The sequence below is a fragment of the Triturus cristatus genome, chromosome 1_1, assembly GCF_964204655.1.
Source record: "Triturus cristatus chromosome 1_1, aTriCri1.1, whole genome shotgun sequence".
In the NCBI taxonomy this organism is placed as follows: Eukaryota; Metazoa; Chordata; class Amphibia; order Caudata; family Salamandridae; genus Triturus; species Triturus cristatus.
Genome location: NC_140579.1, coordinates 601,876,093 through 601,900,765, shown reverse-complemented (window position 1 = coordinate 601,900,765; position 24,673 = coordinate 601,876,093). Strand labels below are relative to the sequence as shown.

Genomic DNA, 24,673 nt, shown 5'->3' with positions numbered 1-24,673 from the left:
GAGTCCGGTAAGAAGCAATGAGTTCAGCCACCTGCCACCATCTCTACCGTTCCCACGTACAAGAATTGGAGGTCAAATATCCCACTTTTATTCAAATTGGTCCAAGATTACCTCAGACAAGTGGGTATTAGATATAATATCCAGAGTCCATGCTCTGGAATTCACAAAAATTCTGCCAAATTCTCCTCCCAAAGGTCCACCCCCTGCTCATCTCAAGGAGCTTTTTTCCCAAATAAATTTGATGATTCAAAAAGGAGCAATCGAAAAAGTCCCTCTCTTACAAAAGGGAACGGGCTTTTACTCAAGATTTTTCCTCATCCGGAAAAAATCAGGAGAGTGGCGTCCAATTCTCGACCTTCGCGCCCTCAACCAATTTCTAAAGAAAATGTCTTTCCGGATGTTGACGCTCCAAGAAATTCTGCAGTTGCTTTCGATGGGAGATTACATGGCCACCCTCGACCAGCAGGACGCCTATTTTCATGTACCAATCCTACCAAGGCACAGAAAATATCTACGGTTCAGAGTGGCTGGCAGGGATTTCCAATTCAGAGACCTCCCATTTGGACTCCGTTCTGCACCCAGAGTCTTCACAAAGGTCATAGCGCCAGTAACTGCGCATCTTCGTCTGCAGGGAGTTCAGATATTCCCGTACCTGGACGACTGCCTTATCAAGGCGAGTTCCGCCAAGGTAGCATCCGAGCATGTTCAGAAATGCCTCTTACTCTTCCAATCCCTGGGTCTATCAACAAATCTGGAGAAATCACATCTAATTCCTTCGCAAAGAAGAACGTTTCTAGGAGCGACGTTGAACACGGATCTGGCCAAAGCCTTCGTATCAAGAGAAAGGCAAACCAAGATATGCAATCTTGCGCGCTCTCTAAGTTCAAAAGAGTGCGTTTCAGTCCGTGTATACAAATCCTTCCTAGGGATAATTTCGTCTTGCATTCATCTCATTCCCAACTGTCGGTACAGAATGAGACCGTTGCAGGAGGAACTCAATCTGCAATGGCTTCAGATCACAGGGTCATTCGAGGATCTCATTCACATCACCCCACGAATGCGAGAGGCCTTTCAATGGTGGAGTCAGATGGACCACTTGAAAGAGGGTTGCCCATTTCTGGTCGAAATGCCGGATTTCATAGTCACCACAGACGCATCCCTCGAGGGTTGGGGAGCGCACCTTCAAGGAATGACAGTCAATGGCAGGTGGACTCTAGAACAAAGAAAGTGGCATATCAACCTGCTAGAACTGCGAGCCATATTCCTGGCTCTAAAATCCTTCCAGACCATCATCCGAGGAGCATGCATACTTGTAAGAACAGACAACACAACAAGTATGCATTACTTGAACAAACAAGGCGGGACGAGGTCAGCCCTCCTATCCCAGCAAGCGCAAGAGATTTGGGATTGGGCGATCCGCCACAAGATCAACCTCAAAGCCATTCACATCCCGGGAATCACGAATGTTCTGGCGGATTCCCTCAGCAGGACCACAATGTCGAATCACGAATGGGAGTTACACCAACCATTCCTAGACTAAGTGTTTCACGAATGGGGGCATCCCGATATAGACCTCTTTGCGACCAGCCAGAACCGCAAATGCCCACTCTTCGCAAGTTGGGCTCCCCACAAGGACTCGCTGGGGAATGCCTTTTCGATGAATTGGTCGCAAATATATGCTTACGCCTTTCCACCGATCCCGTTGGTTCCACGAGTTTTGCGCAAGATCAAACAACAGCCTTGCCGCATGATCTTAATTGCTCCCAGGTGGCCCCGCCAGTACTGGTTTACAGAGCTTCTCCTCCTCTTATGCCGAACCCATACAATTTCGACCAATTCCACGTCTTCTGACCCGTCAGAACGGTCAAATTTGTCATCCGGACCCAGCATCGCTCAGATTAGCAGCATGGCTCCTCAACAGCTTGAATTTGCACACCTAGATATCCCTCCAGACTGCCAAGAGGTTTTGGCCAATGCTCGAGCGCCAGCAACTGTTAAAACCTACAAACTAAAGTGGAAGAGGTTTTGCATGTGGTGTCAATCCGTTAATCTCCATCCGATCCACGCAAAGCCGGAACAACTTCTGCCTTTCTTTCTACAATTGGCGAGGTCTGGTCTTTCCCACTCTACTTTGAAGGTGTTCTTGGCTGCAATTTCAAGATTCCGACAGGATGGTACTAACTCTCTCTATTCCAACAGAGTCATCCAACAATTTTTTAAGGGGCTATTTAGGATGTTTCCGCCTATTCGGCGTCCGCCTCCTTCTTGGCACCTTAATATAGTGCTTTCACAACTAATGAGGCATCCTTTCGAGCCCATCCACAAGGCGGATCTAAAGTTCCTTTCTTGGAAGGTTTCTTTATTATTGGCTCTAACTTCTACAAGAAGGGTTAGTGACCTGCAAGCGTTCACTATTCATCCACCCTTTCTGCAATTCACATCTGATTCTGTGGTGCTGCGCACTAATCCAAAATTTATGCCAAAGGTCCCGACGGATTTCCATCTTAATGAACCCATAGTTTTGAAAACTTTCTTCCCAAATCCGCAAACAGCTGCAGAAAGGGCCTTGCATTCCCTAGACATCAAGAGATGTCTGAAGTTTTACTTACAACGTACAGCACCACTGCGCAAATCGGACCAGCTCTTGGTAGCTTATGGCAGATCACGTCAAGGCCATTCAGTATCAAAGCCAACCATAGCTCGCTGGATCTCAGCTGCAATTTGTTTATGCCATGATCAAGCTGGAAGACCATTACAAGCGACCCCAAGAGCACACTCTACGAGAGCAATCTCGTCATCTACAGCTCTTTTCGCCGGTGTGCCTCTTCACCAGATCTGTAAAGCGGCAACATGGTCCAGCTGCCATACGTTTACCAGACACTGCTGTTTGGAAGCTGCAAGTGATGCGGATGGTTCAGTGGGACAAGCTGTTCTACGTAATCTTTTCAAATAAGGTGAGCCTCTGTTCTCCCTCCTCCGCTATGCTTTTATAAGACGGTTTTTGTGATGTGAAATTGTTTTGCATAAATTGAAACACATGTGTATTTCTGTATGGTTATACCATTTCATAATGTATATGGTGTATATATATATATATATATATATATATAAAAAAAGTGGCGTCTTATGAGCATAAGGTTATGTACTGCTATCTACTCTGATTCAGGCATGTGAATCTATGAAAGACACCCCAAATACTGGAGAAGAACAATAGTTACTTACCTGTAATCTGTGGTTCTCCAGTATTGGTGTCTTTCATAGATTCACATGCAACCCGCCCACCTCCCCTCAGAGGCTTTTTAGGTTATGGTATATTACTTCACTCCTGTGCGAGAAAATCTGACAGCATGAGCCTCTGAGGAGAACATTCTGGTGGGTGCTGTCGCCTGATTGGCTGCAGTTTGGACTGTATATAATGACAGTGATAGTCATAGCTGTGGAAGTTTTTTCCCTTGTAGCTTAGGCTACTTTACTTCCTGGTTCAGGTTACCAGGGTTTTTTGTTTGGTATATGCATAATTATTGCTTTTTTATGTACCGTGGGACTCCCACTCCGACGACGGGGAATGATTCAGGCATATGAATCTATGAAAGACACCAATACTGGAGAACCACAGATTACAGGTAAGTAACTATTGTTCTTCTTGCGCAGTTGGCAGATTACTAACATTGAACATGTGTGTCCTGCAGATAGTCCCAAAGGAGAACACCTTGCCCTTTATTGCCACTCCGCTGCACCATCACCTGAACACCTGATGAAGGACCCTCTTTACATTTTACGGCAAGAAGTGCAAGCCCCTTTGGCTGAATCTCTGTTCACTTTGCTGCAGGAAGTGCAAGCCCTTTTGGCTAAAGGGGCTATCTATAGGGTGCTTGCACCAGAAGTAGATTGTGGTTGTTAGAACTGCTACTTTCTGGTGACAGAGAAGGATGGAAGCCCTTGTCGTATTTTAGAGCTGCCCCCTCTCAAAGAAGGAAACATTCAAGATTTTCTCCCTGGTTCAAGTCTGGTCTGCCCTTTGCACTGGAGACTGGATGGTGGTACCTGCTGGATTTCCAAATACCCGACTTGCAGACCCATTGGCGCTACCTGCGGTTTGTGATGGGACAGGAGCTTTTTCAGTTCGCTGTGCTCCCCTTTGGTCTCACCATTGCTCCTCGGGTAGTCACGGAAGTGATGGTGATGGTAACAGCACACTGTGAGAAGTTGGCCTGGTATATGCTGTCCACTAATTATAGTGGGCACCTTGTACCAGTCCAAACAACCCCTTATGGTGAATAGGTTAAAGACAACCTTTATTGAAAGCTATCCTAGTGGTAGCTATGGAGAGCAGCCTTCAGGCTAAGTCTTGAAGGAATGTAAAGCAGCTTGTTTTACCAGTCTATAATCTCTTGAATGACCAAATGAAAGGACAACCACACCAGGTATATATTTAAAATATATGTATTTAAGATAAAACACACCCCTCTAGTCTCTTTATGAGGCTGGAGTTCGAAGTACATAATTTACAAGTTAGCAATCAACAGTAATAGCACAAATACACGTTTGGGCCCTAGGGGCGTACCAAACCATATACCAATAAAGTGGTATAAGAACCACGACTGAACTAGACACAAGGCCTAGAGCCTGTAGAATCACTGGGACTCCAAGGAACCACCCAAGGTAGTGACGCAGGGGACCCACGGGGGCCGTGTGCAGTGTGTACACACAACCGCGGGTTCCCGTAAGCTTCTATGGGCAATGTCGCGGTTGGAAATTTAAAGATTAGGGACACTTAGAATCGAGTCAGGACCAAACCCTTTTGGACCTGGGAAGTTCTAGGGCTAGCACCCACGGGAGCACCGGAGTACTCGTGTTACCTCACCCAGGGAAGCCGGGTGAATAGGTGTCTTTTGGTGTCGGGTCGCGTCGTCGACTTCAGTGGAAGCTGGTGAAGAAGTGCTGCCTGGATCTAGGATGGAAGGAACCTGAAAGCAGAGGGGACAGAGTCTGGGTCACTTACCAGTGACCAAGGGCAGGATGGACCAGTGCCCACAGATGGGTGCTTCAGGTGAGTTGACGGGTGTCTTGACTCTTCAGCCACGAGGTCCAGGAGGCGCCGATGACAACCAGGAGCTGGATTCGAGCTGTCCCACGAAGTCTGTCGAGTGCTGCGGTGTCGGCGACCAGATTGGACCCAACAAGCCTTGGCAACGGCAAGTCACTGGAAATCAGAGAAAGGACTGCGGTGCAGACCAGCAAGGTCTGGGTGACTCACCCAACGAGGGTAAGACTGGGCACGTCTGGAGCAACCAGGAAAGCCCTTTCAGAAGAGGAGTTGCCTTCGTGGGGACCTACTAGCCTACGGGCTAGCGATCGCGAAGGAGCCTCGAGTGGTCGCACTGGAAACTGGGCCACGGGTCACTCGTGGAGTGGAGGCCAGAAATCTTCGGTGCTGGAGATGCTCAAGGCTGGGGCTACTCGGAGCCTAAAGCACAACTTCGAGGAAGACCAGGAAGATGATGTTGCTGCAAAAGTTCACGGTGTCCAGGGGTCACGGTTCCACGTCAGCCACGATAGCCACGGGCCTCAGCTTTGCTGTGGACTCAGGATAGCCTTGGGGAAGTCTGGAAATCCACCTCTGGTGATGCAAAGACTTCGGCGTCCGGCGGGAGCTTCAGCGATGCAGACCGGTCAGTTGCTTCTTTGGTGCCAAGCAGGGGAGTCACTCCTTGACCCCAAGGGAGATTTGTTCAGTCTTCTAGTCGAAGTAGAACGTCGAAGGTCCAGGATATATGTTGTAGAGTTTCATCCAGGGTAATCTAAAGTCGTAAGGACTGGGTTCCCATACTTATACAAAGTTTGGGGGCTGGACATACTCTAGGGACCCACCTATGGGAGGGTTTGGAAAGAGGGGTGGTTACACCCATTTCCTTTGTCCAGTTTCGCGCCAGAGCAGGGGCAGGTAGCCCCTGCAACCGGTTTGAACTGGAGTATGCACAGGGACACCAAGTGTGCCCCCAGTGCAGGACTTCAAAGCACCAGAGATTGCTCCCGCCCAGCCCCAATACACATCTGCCTGTCTGGGGAGGTGGTTACACCACCCTGGGACAGGAAACCTATTGTCCAGGCCTCCCCTGCCGGAGTTTCGGTCAGCAGCAGGAGGCCAGACCCGTGTCTGTGGCAGAGGCATCCATTTTGGGATGCCAGGGCTGTAGAAAGTCCTACCGGGTTAGACCAGTGTGAACATGTCTCTTACTCTAGGAGGGTGGAATGCTACCCCCGCTGCCAGAACTGGTGAGGGGGGGGAGGTAGTATTCCAAAGCGTTTGACACCAAACACGACATGTTTCCGTGCAGCCATCCCAAAGTTAGGATTTACCGCGAGGTTTTAATGCATTTAAGAGTATATGGTCAGGCTGCACCACAAACAGCATCAGAGGAGGTACTCCGAACGCTGCAGAGGGGCTCTGCTCATGCAGGGGCACCCTCTCACATAAAAACCAAGCACTCTGCCTTCAGGATTGTTAAGGCCTGCCATAGGAGTGACTTATAGGTTTTATATGTGTGTGCAACGGTAGTGATATAGGTAGCCTATACCACTGTAAGGGGTGCAAGCACACCCTTACCCAGGCTGCAGTAGCAGACCTGTGGTGCCATTTTGGAGTGCTTCCCAGGGGTGGCATAATACATGCTTCAGCCCCTGGGGTACCTATGCCCTAGGTACATAGTATACCATATACTAGGGGCTTATAAGGCACTCCAGAATCCAATTAGATCTGTACCTAATGTACATGGAAACCTTTTTAGCGAGGAAGCAGCTAGGCTGGGGTCCTGATTAGCAGGGCCACAGCCAGACTAAGGTCGAAAAACAGTGAAACACCAGCAAAAAGTGGGGGTACCCATGTGAAGCAGATCCTACTCTCCTACACACACCATCGGAGGTCAAGGCTTCCAGTCTTCCTCTACCTCAAGAACTGACTGTTGAAGACGGGCTCTCCTCAGCCAGTCTTTACCTACCTCCAGACTACGGTGAACCTCCTGCCATCTTTTGGGATCACTGTCAATGTATTGAAGTCACACCTGTCTTCTTCTCAGCTTGTCCCTTCATCAGAGGCATTATGAGCATGGTTCAGTTTCGTGCCTGTCCCATGGAAAGACAAGTCTAGGAAATTCAGGTGATAATCCCAATCTTTTAGCTTGTCTGGATTTCAGTGAGGTTGAATCTGAGGCTGCTGGGACTAGTGGCCTCCTGCATCCTGCTGGTCAAGCATGCCTGGTGGTGAATGTGGGCTCTGCAGTGGGTTCTGAAGTCTCAGTGGGCCCAACATCAAAGGGACCTCTCCAACCATTTTAACCACATATCCTTTGTCCTTTAAAGGGAGTCTGGTGCAGGTGATTACGGACAATACCCCCGCCATTTGGTATTGCAACAAGTAGGGTGGTGTGGGATCCTGGGTCCTTTTTCTAGGAGACACTACACATCTGGAAATAGCTGAACCAATAAGGGATTTTCCTGGTGATGAAACACCTGGCAGAATCTTTGAATGCCAGGGCGGACACACTCCGCTGTCTAAGCCTAGCGGATCATGAGTACCAGTTACACCCAAAGGTGGCTGGCACAAAGTCTCTTCCTTGAATGGGGAAAACCTTGCTCGATCTCTTCGCCACTGCAGAGAATGCGCATTTTCAGCAGTTCTGTGCATTGGACTTTGCAAGGCGTCTCTCACTAGGAGATGCATTCTGTCTAGAGTGGAACTCAGGAATTCTGTATGCCTCACTGCCGATACCTTTTCTTTCCTTAGAAGGTCAGACCAACCAGGCCCAAGTCATCCTAGTGGGCCTGGATTGAGCACCGAGAGTATGGTTCTCTGATCAGGCTACCTCTCCAGGAGCACCTGCTGTAGCAGCAACGGGGCACGGTTCCGCATCCGGGCCTCCCAATCTTCATGCTTGGAGATTGAACGGGGATGGTTGAACACCTTTGACTTTCCTCCGGAGGTGGTGGATGTTACCTTGGCAGCCAGGTATCCCTTATCAAAAACTATATATGTCTGTGGTTGGAACAAAAACGTATGGTGTGGTGCGGCCCCCACCAGGCCAAGTTATATGTTGTTTTGTCTTGCACCCGGCCAGGAATCCCTCATCAAAAACTATATAAGTCTGTGGTTCGAACAGAACTTGTGGTTTGGTGCGGACCCCCGCCAGACCAAGTTATCTGTTGTTTTGTCTTTCACCCGGCAAGGCATCGCTTTGAGCACCGTTCTTTCGTCCATTTTGCTGTTGCCAGGCCAGCCCTCCTTGTTTAAATCACCGGTTGTAATGCTTTTTTTTAAAGGTCTCCAACACTTGTTTCCTCCCTCTTCTTTCGTCCTGCCACAGTAGAACCTTTACTGGGTCCTCACATATTTGATGTGCACTCCTTTTGAGCTGCCTCACAGCTGTCCTTTGTGGCTATTTACCATCAAGACAGTCACCATAACCTCGGTGTTGCGAGTGAGCAAGCTGCAGGCTCTGTGTCAATCCACCATACACCACCTTCTTCCCAGCTAAACTAGTTCTGTGGTCATGAGCATCTTGCCTAATGTGCATTGCCGTTCCACATCAGTCCAACCATCACCCTGCCAATGTTCTCTGTTCTGCCTCACCCCTCTAAGGAGTAGTAGAGACTTTGCTTGTACCCCAAAAAATCATACCAAACAACAGCAGGGGGACAATCAGTTCTTTGTGGAGTTCACTGGGGTGAGAAAAGACAAAGCAGTGCAAAAGAGGGCAATTTCCTGTTAGACTGTACTCTGCATTGGCCAAAAACTAGCGTCCAGAAGGTCAGCGAGCTCATACAACCAGAGCCAAAGCTGTAGCCACTGTGTTGGCACACTGAGTTCCTGTTCTGGACATCTGCCAGGTTACCTGAGCATTGCCCTATATTTTCATGAAGCACTATTGTCTGCACTGCCAGGATCGCTGTGAGGGGCATTTCGTGCACTTGGTGGTAAAGGACATTCTGGTTTAAGCCAGTTTACAGACCCTTTTCCAAATAGGTACAACTCTGGGATTTATTCGAAAGGTGCAGAATCACCAGTTGGAAGTGGCTTGTTCTTACGGAGCATCACCTTATCCCACCTTCCTCAATTCTCATTTACCATATTCTGTCTCTTCTAAGTGGCCTTTTAGCATACATCAGAGAAATTACATTCACCCACTTCACACAGATAATTACTTTTATTTTCACATTCGGTCTCTTCCTACAGTATCCAGGCAGGACCACTGAGTTTGTTTTTCCATTTTCTTCTTTCATATTCTATCCTTTAACTTTCAAAAGGAGGATGCTTGCCTAATAGATGTGTGTGACTTAAGCTAAGGTGGGATTTCTTTCTTTTCAGGACTCCCCTCTCAAGGCTGTACAGATGCTCTGGGTAAACCTGATCATGGACACCTTTGCTTCCCTGGCTCTAGCCACAGAGCCACCCACAGAGTCGCTGCTTCTGCGTAGGCCATATGGGCGTAACAAGCCACTCATCTCACGCACAATGATGAAGAATATCCTGGGGCACGCCATTTACCAGCTCACCATTATCTTCACACTGCTGTTCGCAGGTCAGCTCGCGATTTCCCTGACCTTTATAGCATGCACTTACCTTAGCAAAGCTCAAACATATTGCCTATGCTGTAGACGTTGCTTCAGACTTAACTGGCCCCACTTTTCTGAGAAGGCAAAAGAACAATCTGTTTGTGGCATGTATTGCTGTAGATACACATGCTGTGCATACTCCAGCCCTCTAGTGTTGGGCTTGGAAGAGTGCAAGTTGTTTTTCTTCAAAGAAGTCTTTCGAGTCACGATGTATACTGACTCCACCCTTGATTGATAATGTACCTGGGCATTGATTCCATTGTTAGAATGTTTTTTCTCCGCCTTTGGGTTCAGACCTGTTTCTTTGAGCTCCAGTTCAATTCTGTGTGGGCGTCTCGCCGGGACCTTTCGGTTCCCTCTACCTCATTGGTTGAAGAAACTGTGCATCTTCTTTGGTTCCTAGCGTTTGAGTAATATCTCCTTCATTTCCACAGTCAACCACTTAAGTGCCCCGTACAGGGACTGGCCCCTTCGGGCCTTCTTCCATTCCTCGAAGCTGGAGAATACGCCCGTAAGTGAAGGACTCCATTTTGATACTGCCCGAAATGTCTAGCACAGTAACCCAGGACAGACCTACATCAGGTTTGCAACCTTTGCCTGTCCCCAGGCCATCAGGAGGCTTGCTTGCCTTTCAAAATAAAAGGACTCTACGATACCGTCAGGATCATCGCCTTGCATCAGCTTCCATGGTGCACCAACATTCGGAAGACTGAATCTGTTCAGGACAGGAGACAGAGACTGGATAGCATCCTGAGACTTATGGGGCAAAAATCCAACTTTCGGAGCTGGAAGAGAACTCAGACTGATGTTGAAGAGTCTCCAGCATCCTTCTACCAAGATGGCCGTAGTGAGTACCATTGCCCCTCCTTTCATCTCTCAACTCCACTTAGAAGCCAAACATCACCCTCAAGAGAGTCAAGCATTGAGCTCGCAGGCCAGCCATTGTCACACAACAATGGTCGGCACCGAGTCTGATCCTACGGGAGTACACCCTTCGGCATCTCAAGCTCGGCCCCAAGACATGCCTTTCCACCTTAGCCAGCTCGATTCTGCCAGCCCAAGACTCACTCGGCTCCTAGGAAGCAGACTTCCAGAACACTATCTTCTGTTGCCTCAGGGGATTAGGAGCAACCTATTCTCCAGAGGCTCCAAGAGGCACTTGATGCCAGGCAGTAGCAAATTCATATTCACCTTGGAACTGGGTGAAACCCGGCTAAACCTGTTCTTCAGGCAAAAGACTCCTTCTCTCCAAAGAGGAAATTGACTTTTGAGGAGGCCATCCGCACCCCCACCTTGCAGTTCACCTCCTCCTCCCCAGCCCTCTTCACCACCCCAAGTCTCCTGGCTGCTACCTGTGATGCCTCCCCAGAGTCTCCTTGGGGTTCCCCTACATCAGTGTTTGGGGAGGATAGCCCTAGGTCTCCTTTTGACCCCTATGATGCACCTTAAGACACTCAACCCTATAATGATCCATGGGATGATTATGCTGTGGATCCCCCAGGTAACGGAGATCCGGACCTATATCCAGCTAAGCCTTCCCCTCCAGATTATGCTAGTGCATACCGTTAGCTACTGCAACAAGCAGCTGCTTACCATAAAATGGAGATGCATAAGCGGCCTGAGGAGGATGACTTTCTCATGCAGACTCTGTCTTCCATACAAAGATTCATGCAATACCTTCCGATGCTTAGCGGGATGCTCAAATCAGCCATGGACATATTTAAGTTGCCAGTTAAGGCACGTGTCATCACACCAAGGATGGACAAGAAGTTTAAAACTCCCCCCTCTCCCCCTCTGACCCTTCTTACTTCAGGGGACAACTACCTCCTGATTATCTAGTGGTTCACACTGCATGGAAAAGTGCAAACTCAGATGGGACAGCGGATGCCCGCTCACCAGACTGGTAGAGTAAGAAAGTGGATGCAACAGGGAAGAGTGTAGCGGCCCAGTCTGCTGCACATTGGCCTATCGCTAATTACAAGGGGTTACTCTCTTGATATGACTATATCCACTGGGACGAGATGGAGGAGTTGTTGCAACACTTCCTAGACCACTACAAAAAGAGAGGTCAGAAGTTGGTAACAGATAGGAAAATTATCTCCAATGCCAAAATTAGGTGTGCTTTGGATGCAGCAGACACCGCTGTCGGAGCTTCAATACTGGTATCCTTCTGCCCAGGCACATCTGACGGTAAGTTTCTGTAATTGAACCAGAGGTTAAGCAGCATCTGGTTAACTTTCCTTTTGATGGTGAGCATCTCTTCGGGCCGCAAGTTGAGCAGATGCTGGAAAAGATTAGGAAGGATACCAAGATGGCTAAAGCCATGGGTGCCTTGCAGACCCCCACAGGTCATGACTCCTTTCGCCACTCACAAATCTGTGGTGGAGCCAAAACCACCACTCTTGAGGAATCCAGCTCTTTCCCCAGACAGCAACAACACCAAATGCCATCCCTGGGTTACTACAGGGGAGAGTTCAAAGGGAACGTAGGTAGAGGCAGGAGGAAAGGTGCAGACCCAAAAAGGGGCCTTGCCTGCTAAGCTGTGACTCAATTACTGCCTCCCCCCTTGACTACTCAACACCTGAAGGCGGAGGGTTGCTGGGGTTTCTGCCTCAATGGGCAGGATCACTTCCAATCAGTGGCTACCAGATATTTTAGCACAGGGATGCTGCCTAGCACTCATCCAAATACATTCAAACCCCCCCCACACACAGACACAAACTCACACCACAACATCAGCGTCTGGTCCTAGAGGAGATGCGTGCACTGCTCACCATAGGGGCCATAGAACCTATGCCCACACAGCACCAGGGCAAATGGGTAAACTCTCTATACCTTCTCATTCCAGTGAAGGACGGGTCCCTTACGCCTATCCTCGACCTTGGGCCTGTCAACAAGTACATGCATCCCTTTCCTACAAGACGACTTCATGACTGCCCTCGACCTGCAGAGCACCTATTTCCACATCCCCATCCACCATGCTCATCGATTGTGGTAAGTGGTCAGTGTTATCAGTTCAAAGTGCTGCCCTTCCGAATAACCAGAGCTCCCAGGTTGTTCACAAAGTGTATTGATGTGGTAGCCGCTAATCTCAGGAGCAGCATTCATGTATTCCCTTACATGGATGATAAGCTGATCAAGAGCACAATGCAACAGAAGTGCCTAGAGCATTCCTAGGCTACAAAATATCTTGTGCTCAGCCTAGGCTTTACCATCAATACTATCAAGTCCCATCGCCAACCCCTGCAGGTACAACCCTTTCTCAGGTCCACACTTGACTCTTGTGTGGGAAAAGCATCCCCAGCCTCAGCCCAGCAAGGGTCCGCGCGTTCCAAGCACTGCTTCCTCTTTTTCAGACAGATTTCCAAGAAACAGTCAGACAGGTCATGTGCCTCCTAGGCACGATGGCCTCTTGCGTTGCAATTGTCCCACATGCCAGATTACACATGTGCCTGTTGCAAGAGTGCCTAGCAACACAATGGGCACCAGCAGAGGGTCATTGGGGCCATACTCCTCAGTCTCTGCATTGGTGGAATAACAACAGTCTGTTGCACAGCTGGCCCTTCTTGGACCCATTACCGCAGATGACCTTTCCAACAAGCGCCTCTCTCACTGGCTCGGGGGGGCACATTTACAAGAGTCGATAGTTCAAGGATTGTGTACCCCGACCAACAGGATCTCCAGATCAATCACCTGGAGTTGCTAGCCATCCAGCTAGCCCACAAAGCGTTCCTCTCCCGCATTCAACACAAAGTGATACTAGATGGGATGGACAACACAACTGCCATGCTTTATTTACAGAAACAGGAAGGCACACACTCCCTGCAGTTGTCTGCTCTAGTCCAGGGTATTTGGCAGTGGAGAATACATCACAGAGTTCGTCTCCTGATAGAGTATATACCAGTGGTGGACAAACATTTTGCAGACCTGCTCAGCAGGATGCATCAACAAATCCACGAGTGAGAACTCCACCTCCAAATCCGACTCACCATTGGAGGTTTCCACATATAAACCTATTCGCCACCTCAGAAAATGCAAAATGTCAAAACGCTGCATCCAGACTCCCTCACCCACAGTCCATGTGCCATGTAGTATGGATGAACTGGTCAGGGATATTTACCTATGTTTTTTCGCCTCTCCCACTTCTTCAATCCATAGTTTGCAGGCTTCGGCATGCATCCCTCACTCATCTTAGTGGCCCCAATATGGGCCAGGTAGTCTTGGTTCACCACCCTACTCAAACTGTCCATAGTACCTAACGATAGGCTGCTCAACCAGCCACATCTTCTCTCACAGAATCATGGCATGCTCAGGAACCCCATCCCCAAACAGCTCAATCTTGCAGTCTGGCTCCTTGAAGTCCTAGAGTTTTGGTATCTCAATCGACCTTCAGAATGTAAGGCTGTCCTTAAGGAGGCCCAGAGACTCGTAACCATAGATGCTACGACGCCAAATAGAAGAGATTTGTGCACTGCTGTCTTCCTAGACATATTGCCCCTCTTCAAGCAGCAGTCCAGGACAGTGTCTGCTCAACCTTCAGAAATCAAGGCTCGCATGCACCTCCATTAGGCTTCACTTGGCGGCAATTGCCTCTTACCCTCAAAATAGACAACAAAACTCGCTTTTCAGATTCCCTGCCATCTAGGCTTTTATGGAGGGACTCAAACGGATTATCGCATCAAAGGTGCCTCCATTCCCCATGTGGAACCTCAGCATTGTTTTAACCAGACTTATGGGACCTCCCTTTGAGCCACTTTATTCATGTTCTTTCCTATTTCTATCTTGCCAGGTTACTTTCTTAGTAACTATCACTTCCCTTAGATGTGTCAGTAAGCTTCAAGATTTTACCCTAGAAGAAACTTTCTTCCAAGTGCACGCAGACAGGGTAGTCCTCAGGACAAACCCCAGGTTCCTACGTAACGTGGTCTCAAGCTTCCAACTGAACCAAACAATAGAAACTAACTGCGTTCTTCCTACAGCCAGAGCCTGTAGCGGAACAAGCTCTTTAAACTCTGGATGTCTAAAGATCATTCATGTTTTACATTGATAGAAGTATGCCTTTCCAAAAGACAAAACAACTATTTATTTATTTCTCAAAACCACATAAAGGCTGTGCTTTCTCTAAATCCAGTATTGCAAGCTGGTTAGTCAAATGTATACATACCTGTTATGCCAAAGCTAAAAGACCTTTGCCTGTCCCTCCCGGACCACACTCATCACACAATATCCATTGCTTTCCTACATTATATCCCTACAGCTGACATATGCAAAACATCTACCTTGTCCACACTTTCACTAAACATTACTGTCATTTCTGTATGGATGTTTTAGCTCGTCAACAATCTAGGGTTGGCGAGCCTGTCTTATGTACAATTTTCCAGTCTTCTGCACCATCCTAGGGCTGGCCACTACATACAGGAGGACTGCTTTACAGTCAAGGCACTTCATGTGTATCTAGAGCTACACATGCCATGAATGGAAAATGTTATGTTCGAGGCATATGAGCTGCAGATCACACACTTAGCATTAGATCGCCATCTGGTGTTGGGCTCGGATGCTTGCACCTTGTTGTTGTCTTGGAAGAAGTCTTTGTAGTCATGAGATAGGTGACTCCTCCCTTGGATGATAGTGCGCATGGGCATCGACACTATCCTCAGATTGTTTTTTTTCTGCCATTGGGTTCGGATGCAACTTTTGCGCTCCGGTTCGAAACTCAACTTTCAAACTTTTTCGACACGCAAAACTTCCTCAAACTCTTCGGATTGACTTCGAACATCGAAATCTTCGCGCCTTTCGCCGCTTCGATTCCAGTCGTTGACGCGGGCCGCTGGGCCTATCGACGCCGTAAGGCCTATGGTTCATGGAAAGCACGCCATTCAAAAAATGCCCCCAGTGTGGAGCGAAGTTTCCACAGAGTGACCAGCATAAGGTCTGCAACCTGTGCCTCTCGCCAGAACACGAGTCCAGCTGCGCCTCTTTTCGATCAAAAAAGACTATCCGAGATGGTCGGGCTCGACGACACATTATGTCGCAGAGATCAGCTCCGGAACCAGAGGACATCTTCGGCGAGGGTCCGGATGTCCCAGAAGAAGATTCCGATGATCTGGAAATCGTATCAGAGGCAGAAGACTCGTACGATCCCATCACTCCTAGTCAACGAGTGAGTACTACTGCCCCTACCCCAACCCTACCACCAAAACAGAATGCACTGTCTTTATGGGGCCAAGTGTTTCTAATTAGAAACACATGGCCCCATAAAGATAAGGAAGTGCTTTGCGACAGCAGTAAAGCAGGCGACCCAGTCCGGATCGAAGGCGAAAGGGCGTGAAGTGTGTTCTCCTTAGAAATGTTGTACAGCAATTCAAGTAGACAAGGAATCTTCACTCTTTGATAGGGTTTATTCTAGTCAACAGGATACAGAAGTAAACAGGTGTAGAGGGCTCAAGGTGGCTGCTCCAACTGCTAGAGAAGCAATTCCAGCCTCCAACCCTAACATTCTAAACGTGTAATACATGGAATACTTTGGCAAGTACAAAGCAACATTCCAACATTTTTATGTAAAATAAGTACACTGAGAAATGATGCATAGACACCACATATCTCCCTCCTTTTAACAAAAAAGAAAATTACACATTTGATAAAGCTGTGAACAAAATTCCTTAATGGACATACCTACTAGGAATCCTCCTAGTTCTTGAACTCTTTCTGATCTCAGGAGAACTCTGATAAAAATTTACCACTGGCTTATAAACAGGATTGACTCTGGCCAAGCGACCAAAATTCCACCATTGACCGTTCTCTAATTTTGCACTGCTACCTTTAACTATGATTACACGTGCAGGATCCCTGAATTTTGATTTACCTTTTTGTAACAAAAGAGGGTCCTTGACACGAACCAGGTCACCAACAACAAATTTTACTTCTTTCTTGGAGACAGGCATGGAGAGTTTATCACATCTCTTAACACTGGCTTCATCACTACGATTTATTGCAATAAGCGAATTCTCTGCAACATCACATTTCTTATTCAAACAATTCAGCTTCCAAAATGGATTGAGCGTAGACACCACTTTCCTCCCTCTCATCAACTCAAAAGGAACACAACCAGATACTGAGTGAGGAGTAGTCCTATATGCCCACACTACATCTCTAATGGCAGATTCACAATCTACTTTAGCTTTGATGGCACTCTGAATGCATTCAACTAAGACCCTATTGAATCTTTCAACTTTGCCATTAGCTTGAGGAAAGTATAAAGGAGTGCTGGCTCTAATCTCCGGACTGTGTTGCTGGGAGAGTGTTGGGAGCCCATTCCTGCAGTCAAGGACATCGCCTGCATCGCGGGAGCCTGTGTGTGTGTTCTTCTAGCCGGCGGGACAGCGAGGACCAAGGTGCCAGCGCGGCAATCACCGCTGCATCTGCGCCCTCTTCCCGCCAGCTCCTCCCGTAATTCTCATCACCCTCACCCTCTACTTAAGACTTGCGGCCCCCGCTTCGCGGGAGCCGCTCGCTGGCTCTAATCTCCGGACTGTGTTGCTGGGAGAGTGTTGGGAGCCCATTCCTGCAGTCAAGGACATCGCCTGCATCGCGGGAGCCTGTGTGTGTGTTCTAGCCGGCGGGACTGCGAGGACCAAGGTGCCCAGCGCGGCAATCACCGCTGCACCTGCGCCCTCTTCCCGCCAGCTCCTCCCGTATTTCACATCACCTATTTGAACACTCCACTTTCCTACGCGCTAGCGGGACGCGCGCGGGGTGAAGACCGGGCAAAGAGCGGGCCGTTTGAGACCGTTCGAGAACGGACGAGCTCGGACCTGGGCCACCCTCATTTTATCGTGTTCACCTGTGTTCCCTGGTACTCTTGCTAAGCTTGCTCCTGTATAATGTCTATGAGAGGGACACGAAGCAAGACTCTGATGGCTGCCGGGCAGTCCCAATGTACCCTAGACCACTATTTTGCAAAGGCTGGAACATTACTTATTGAAGACATTACTACATTAGAACGACGTATCTCCCAAGAAATTGACTGGGTAAGGAGATCGTCTCTGGGCCCCCTAGCTTCTGTAACTACCCCGAATCATAGACTCGAATGTAGTCCACCAGCAGCAGGGGGAGAGGGTCCAGTTGATATGCCTGATATATCCAGATTACACTGTTCCACTATATTCAGCATCCCTGATGTAGATTGTACCATTCTGTCTCAGGTAGACCTTAGTATATTACCCCTACCTTTACCAAAGCTTTCACAACCTAATCCTACCCCTAATACCATCTCGCAGGGTAGGGAGGAAAACACCGCTGGGTCTAAAATATCCGAACCACACAAGTTAGGGCCGAGAGAAGGAGCGATTCCAAAAATTAATAAGAGGCCCCAAAAGCCACTAGGGAAAAAACGGAAAAATGTTAAAAATCAAATTCCAATAGAGAGGGAGAAGACCGAGATAAGTAATAAACGGCAAACTCCATTAAAACACAAAGGGTCTTTACCATCTCATATATCAACCCAGAAATCCCCTAATACTGGATCAACCTCGGGGGAGGAGGATATCACACTTTCTGACATCCGTAATTTGATAAGGCTGATGCTCAAACCATTGGAAGCACGGCTAGGAAAGATTGAAACCTCCTTACAGTGTATGGAAAAGGAAATGGGCCGTATATCATCTGCCCGCGCAAAAGACAGCAGATTACCAGATATAGGGTCGAGTAGAGTGACGACCAAAATACGCCCCCCAGCTATAATTATGAGTCCCGCTCCTGACCCCCCAAAGTCCCAGACCTCCCCTCCTCATCTTAATTTACCGGTCATAGGTCAGGTACCAATTAGAAGCGCGAAGGAGAAACCGGCTGTGTCCGGCAATGAGGGTTTGAACAATAGTAACTTTGGTAAACAAAGGCTAATTAATTTACCGCCTGAGGCCAGTCCATACATAGTAATCCTAGCTGGTATCCCTGTACTCAAAGAATTCATGCAGGAGTCGGTGGAATCTCTTAAAAATAAGGTCATTAACTGGCTATCTACTAACAGACCGCTCCCTGAAGGAATAAGAAGCGAAGTTCTGATGGTCAGAAGAATTCCGTGGCTGGGTGGTGCAAATAAATCAATCGATGGAGACTGTGTCCTGGCCAACTTTAGGGACCCCAGGACCGTCTCATACATATCTAACTGGCCCTACCGTGATAGGGGAACCTCAATCCAAGCTTTACCATTATCTTTCTTCTATCCACCCCATTACAAGATCAGGGAGATGGAGGTTGGGAATTGGTACGGGGCAGAGGTTCCAGGAGGGGCAATGGGGAAAGGAGAATTCCATCCACGACTGAAACATCGTATTTTGACTATTTCCCTACTCAGAATAGATATAGGAATTTAGATATGATAGATTGACAGCACAGGATAGGTAGCAATGAGGATTACCCTATAACCCCCCCACTGAGGAAGCCAATCCTGTGAAGGCTGATACTAAGAATCAGACACCTATCTTCCTTGCTCCCCTCGATATTCCTGTCTGGGAGGTGGAGACTTCTCAAGTCCCTAATACCGGCACCAGTATATTTACGGCGCATCAAGTCCGTAGGCCTTCTGCTTCAAATGAATCCACTGTTAGTACCACCTCCCCCGCATTAAAAATATTATCATGGAATGTGGCGGGCCTCACTAACAAGTTGCACTGCCCAGACTGGAATACATTTGTCAGGAGTAAAGACATATGTATGTTTCAAGAAACCTGGGCATGTGAAGAGGTGACTTATCCAGGATACGCAACATTTTTCACAAAAGCGAAATGGGGAGGGAAGGGACGCCCTTCGGGCGGACTTGCAACTTGGTTGGCAGCAGATCTGGGATGTAGTGCTGTCTTACACCCACTTACGACGGAGGACATCCTTGTTGTATTATTGGAATGGCCTAACCTAAACAGACTCATGTTGGTAAACGTTTATTCTCGCCCAGTTAATAATGGGCTCGAATCCTGCACTATAGAGGAACTCGCTGTAGTTTTAAGCGAAATTCCCGCAGGTACTCCTTATTTAATTGGGGGTGATCTAAACTGTCACTATGAGCCACTTCATGGCTCACTGGACGGTTTGGCTGATGAGGAGGATGTGCTCTGGTCCATACCTCCTCTGGAGGCGCCTGGCCCAAGAGCATGGACACCTCTTGCTGTCCAAATTACAATATTAACCTTAAGATTTGGTCTTCGGGCCTGTAATGGCCGGAAAAAATCAGATATTCCACCAAAATATACATTCAATAGAGGTGGCAGGGAATCCAGATTGGATTATATTCTTGTCCCCCTGGCATCGTGGTCACTCATCAAAGACTTTCGGGTAATCCCGAGGATGGATAGTGACCATGATGCTCTGAAAACGGAATATACTCTTCTCCACCATGAGGCTATAGGGGATCAGATGCTGACATCCCGGATGGGCTTAACTCTTTCGAGTAACAGACGGAGAGTGAGATGGGAGAGACTACTTTTAAATCCAGAGAATCTACCTAGGCTTTACGCCCGGGTTATCCCAATACTCACAAAAGCTCTTGTACTTACTGAACAAGATACTATCCTTGACACCCGGAAAGAGTGGGGAATGCTCCACGAAGACTTAATTTTAGCATTGTCTGATATCCTCTTCTTAACTCAGCAAGGACCTAACAGACGCCCTTATTGCCCCACGTGGTATAATCCCATATGCCGGAAGGCCAAATCGGATCTCCTGGATGCAATGAAAAAGGGTATGGGGATTGAGGTTGTCCGGGCTAGGCGATCGGCATACAAACGTCTGATCGGTCTTGCTAAAAAGGAATGGGAGCATAACAAATGGGAGAAACTGAAAACTACCTTGGCACGAGGAGACTCACGTACATTCTGGCGTCTCGTGAATACAGGGTCAGAATCACAGCCCGATGCAATTGAGCCAAATATTTCAGCCATTGTATGGCAAAATCATTTTAAATCTCTATATAGCTCACCTGATGGTGCCATTCCAAATTCAATTAATTTTAAAAATCCAGAATTAAAAGGGCCTCCATTTACAATAATGGAGGTACAAGAGGCAATAGATAGGTTAGCATCTGGTAAGGCACCCGGCTTAGATGGTCTCCCAGGTGACCTATTTAAACAAGAACCAGCTGTTTGGGCTCCATATTTACTGAGCTTATTTAATTCTATTTTGGGTGGTATGGAGGTTCCAAATACTTGGTTGGGAGCAGAGATTGTCCCAATATTCAAAAAGGGATCTCCTCTGCTCCCATCCAATTACAGACCTATTAGCTTAATAGATGTTCCTCAAAAATTGTTTGGTAGACTGTTACTGAACCGTCTCCAGGCCTGGATTGCAGAGCGGGAAATACTGAGCCCATATCAAGCTGGGTTCAGAGAGGGTGTCTCAACCATAGAGCAGATCTTCCGATTCAACCTTTTATACTGGAAGACGGCGCCAATAGGTAGAGGCACCCTGTAAACGGTTTTTGTGGTCCTACGAGCAGCGTTCGACCTGGTACCTAGGGAAAAATTATGGACAGTATTAAAAGATCTAGATGTCCCGGTTGACATCTTATCAATGTTGATGAGATTGCACCAGGGCAATTTTGCCAAGGTGAGGTGCGGCAGAGCGGGAGCACTGTCGGATGCCTTTCCTGTGGACACAGGGGTCAGACAGGGCTGTGTCCTTGCACCGACCCTGTTTTGCCTCTTTGTGGACGGGGTCATAGACTTCCTGACAGGGTTAAGCAATATTGATGCCCCAAAGCTGGATGGCAGCAGGGTACCCGCAATTATGTTCGCGGATGATACCCTGCTGCTTTCCAAATCCCCAATGCGCCTTCAGAGGGTCTTGGACGGGTTTATGAACTTTTGTGAGCGGCGTGGTTTGGAAGTGAACGCGACTAAAACCAAGTTCATGATTTTCAACCCACCCCCCACAACCCGCCCTAACCCTATTATAGGTCCCGCTAGATTAGACAGGGTTTTTACTTTTGAATATCTGGGAGTAACCTTAAATCAAACCCTGACTTGGGACTCGCATATAACGAAGGCAAATCTGAAACTTGCCCAGTTATCAGGTGGCATATCACGGATGATATCTAGGTCCTCGTATAAGCCACTAGGCCCACCTCTCCACATTTATAAAACCCAGGCAAGAGGGGCAGTAACTTACGGGGGCGAGTTATGGGGGCATATAGTGTGCCCGAAACTACAGACTACTGAGAATAATTTCATTAGGCAATTGGCTGCACTACCATCTAGCACCCCACTCCTCCCGTTAAGACTTGACCTCGGCCTAAGATCAATTACTGAGGAGTTGGGACTTAAACCCCTGACTTACTGGCGCAGAATATGGAGCTCATTGGAGCTATCAAGCTATAGAGCAGAACTTGAAGAAATTTTGCACCTTCCAAAAGTGTTACAAATATCTTGGTTTAAATATATCAAGTACACTTTTGAAGTGATGGGGAGATCGGAGCTGTGGCTAGACCCGTTGAGAGCTTGTCCTAGGATCTCTCGTAGATCCCTAGCGGAGGCATACTACGAGTACAAGCTACGGGTAGCAACAGAGCCCTTACGCCAGGACTCACTATCCAAACACTTCCTTGCCATCAAAGATCACTATTATTTGGAATCAGTCTTTGATGATATGGGTCCACCATTAACACGGAAGTTGTATATGCAGTGGCGCTATGGAACTCTCCCCCTGAGGGCCCATACAGATCATTGGCATAAGATCCATACTACCCCAAATTGCCAAGTATGTCCTCTTTTGCGAGAAGATGAAGTACATGTTATTTTCTTTTGCCCTGCATACAATAACCCACGGAAACACTGGCTTGTTCCACTCCTTAGAAACTTGGGTTTTAGGGAACACCAACCCGCATATAGAATTCTAAAGTCTGATCTATCTGCCCCAACTGTATTTGCTGTAGCCAAATTTTTAACTGCGGTGTGGTTTATTCGTAACCGTTTTATTATGTCTAAATAATAATGTATCTCAAATTTTAAATGTTTTATATGAGCGGCACATGAGATTTATTTTATTATTACCTTATGTGTAATGTTTAATTGATAATTGTATTCAGTTGCATTCTTTTATGGTCCATAGTGACCGAAATAAAGATTTGGAATGAATAAAGGAGTGCGTAAATGCTTGACGCCCATCTTTGTCAAAAAATCTTGCATGAGTTGTGAAGTAAACTGAACCCCATTATCTGTAAGTAATTCCTCAGGTGTGCCCTCTCTGCTGAATACATCTTGAAGAAAACAAATAACAGAATTGGTATTAGGTTCAGACACACCTCTGACCTCTACCCACCTGGATAAGTGATCGATTAAAACTATGAAATATTTCATACAATTGGGTAGTACATGAAACGGTCCAAGAAAGTCTACTGCAACCTTTTGCCACACTCTGTTGGGAGATATTGAAGGTTTGGGAGATGGTGAATTTGTGACCAAATGTTTGTCACTGTATGAACACTGTGTGCAATTAACAACAAGTGCTTCCACATCTCGATCAACAGACGGCCACCAAAAATCATTACGAACTCTGCGCTTGGTAGCAGTCATACCCAAATGACCTGAATGCGCCGTTTCTAGGATTCTTTGTCGAAAACAAAATGGAGGGATCAATTTACCTTCTCTGACTAAAAGATTACCTTCAAGAGATAACTCATTTGCAACCTTACAAAATTGTTGTAACTCAGATTCAACAGATCTTTCCTTAGGCCAACCTTTCACTACAAATTCCATAACTTGTTTAAGTAATAAATCACTTTCTAATGCTTTATGCCACTCTACCATGTCAGGACAGATTACTGTCACACTATAAGTAACAAGGGGGACCCGATAAAGGTAGCTTTTGGACCTCGGGTAATTATGTATTTTACAAGAACAAAGGACCTTAGCTTAAACGTAAATAATGTAACTGTTTCACCATAGACTTAAATAAGACCTATGTGCATTCCTCCTGTGTCCAGCCGGACAGAGGAACATTTATTTTGAAATTCACAAAGTTTGAAACAAGATAATGAAGCACAAAAGCAATGAAACGAGGGCACAATCCTGTACCGAGTTTTCAACAAGGGAGAAGAAAAGTGGAAAAAAGTAGAAAAAAGTAGCAGGCAAAAACTTTGGGAGCAAACATGGAGGTTTACAATACAATAAAGGACTCAAGTAAGCTCAGACCAACAGAAACCACGAAACATTTTCACAGTGGATACAATGTGGTACTGTTATGGAAAGTCGACGTTTCGATCCCTAGCTCCTAATACAGTGGGATCATCCTCAGGACTTAAATTTACAAAAGTTGCCTGGTATGAATTATACGCCTTCAAGGAAGTGGTAGCGTCGGAGGCGTCGTCCTGCTGGCGCTGGGCATAAGCAGTTGTGCTTAATCCACGGATGGCCAACCGGTGGCACGGTGGTGGGATTATTGCGTGGAGATGCCTTGGAGTCAGCAGATGGAGCCGCTCGTGGTTGCATCCGGGCGGTATAGCAACCTGGTTGGATAATATAAACAAGGGTAGGGAGCAGCTGTCGGTGGCTGCCGGTGAGGACTTAAAGAAAATCGTGAGCGTTTCAGAGAGGAAAGTTGCCCCGGCTGGTCATAGAACTGCGATTACTTGCGCATGTGGGGCGAGGAATGGGCGGCAGCAGCGATGGCTGTCCGTGTTCAGTCAGAACTCAAAGGAGTCTCGAAGCGCCGATGCGAATGATCTGTGGATAGCCTTGGATGGCATGCGCAAGTAAAGGTAGATAACATTGCTGCTGTTGCAATTTGTATGGCTCATTAGAGTCCATGGTCTGGAAGTCCCTATGTCAATCTCAGTGGTATGTTTGGTGTTCGCACAGGCAGCGCAGCTACCACAGGAAAAGTGACCACGTATTGCAGGGAGATTCCAAAGTGTGTTCTGCTGTTTGTCAATAACCTCGCGTGGGCGGGTATGCACCAATCGATCCCTAATATTAGAACTGCGTTTAAACGCAAAGAGGGGACGTTGGAGTGGTGTTGTCAATGTTCAAAATCTTCCAATTGGATAAGATACATTTTTTAATCTTATTAGAAAGAGTGC

The 24,673-nt window shown here is 47.4% G+C and overlaps 1 protein-coding gene across 4 annotated transcripts in view; it reads left to right on the top strand.

Moving 5' to 3' along the window:
• The window catches only part of LOC146870694 (plasma membrane calcium-transporting ATPase 4-like), a 1,872,989-nt gene that overhangs the window by 1,664,728 nt on the left and 183,588 nt on the right, over positions 1 to 24,673 (top strand). For all 4 annotated transcript variants that reach the window (XM_085646147.1, XM_085646144.1, XM_085646145.1 and 1 more), the window contains one exon: positions 9,362 to 9,575. In XM_085646147.1, the coding sequence (XP_085502273.1) occupies positions 9,362 to 9,575 (214 nt within the window). The remainder of the gene's footprint in view (positions 1 to 9,361; positions 9,576 to 24,673) is intronic.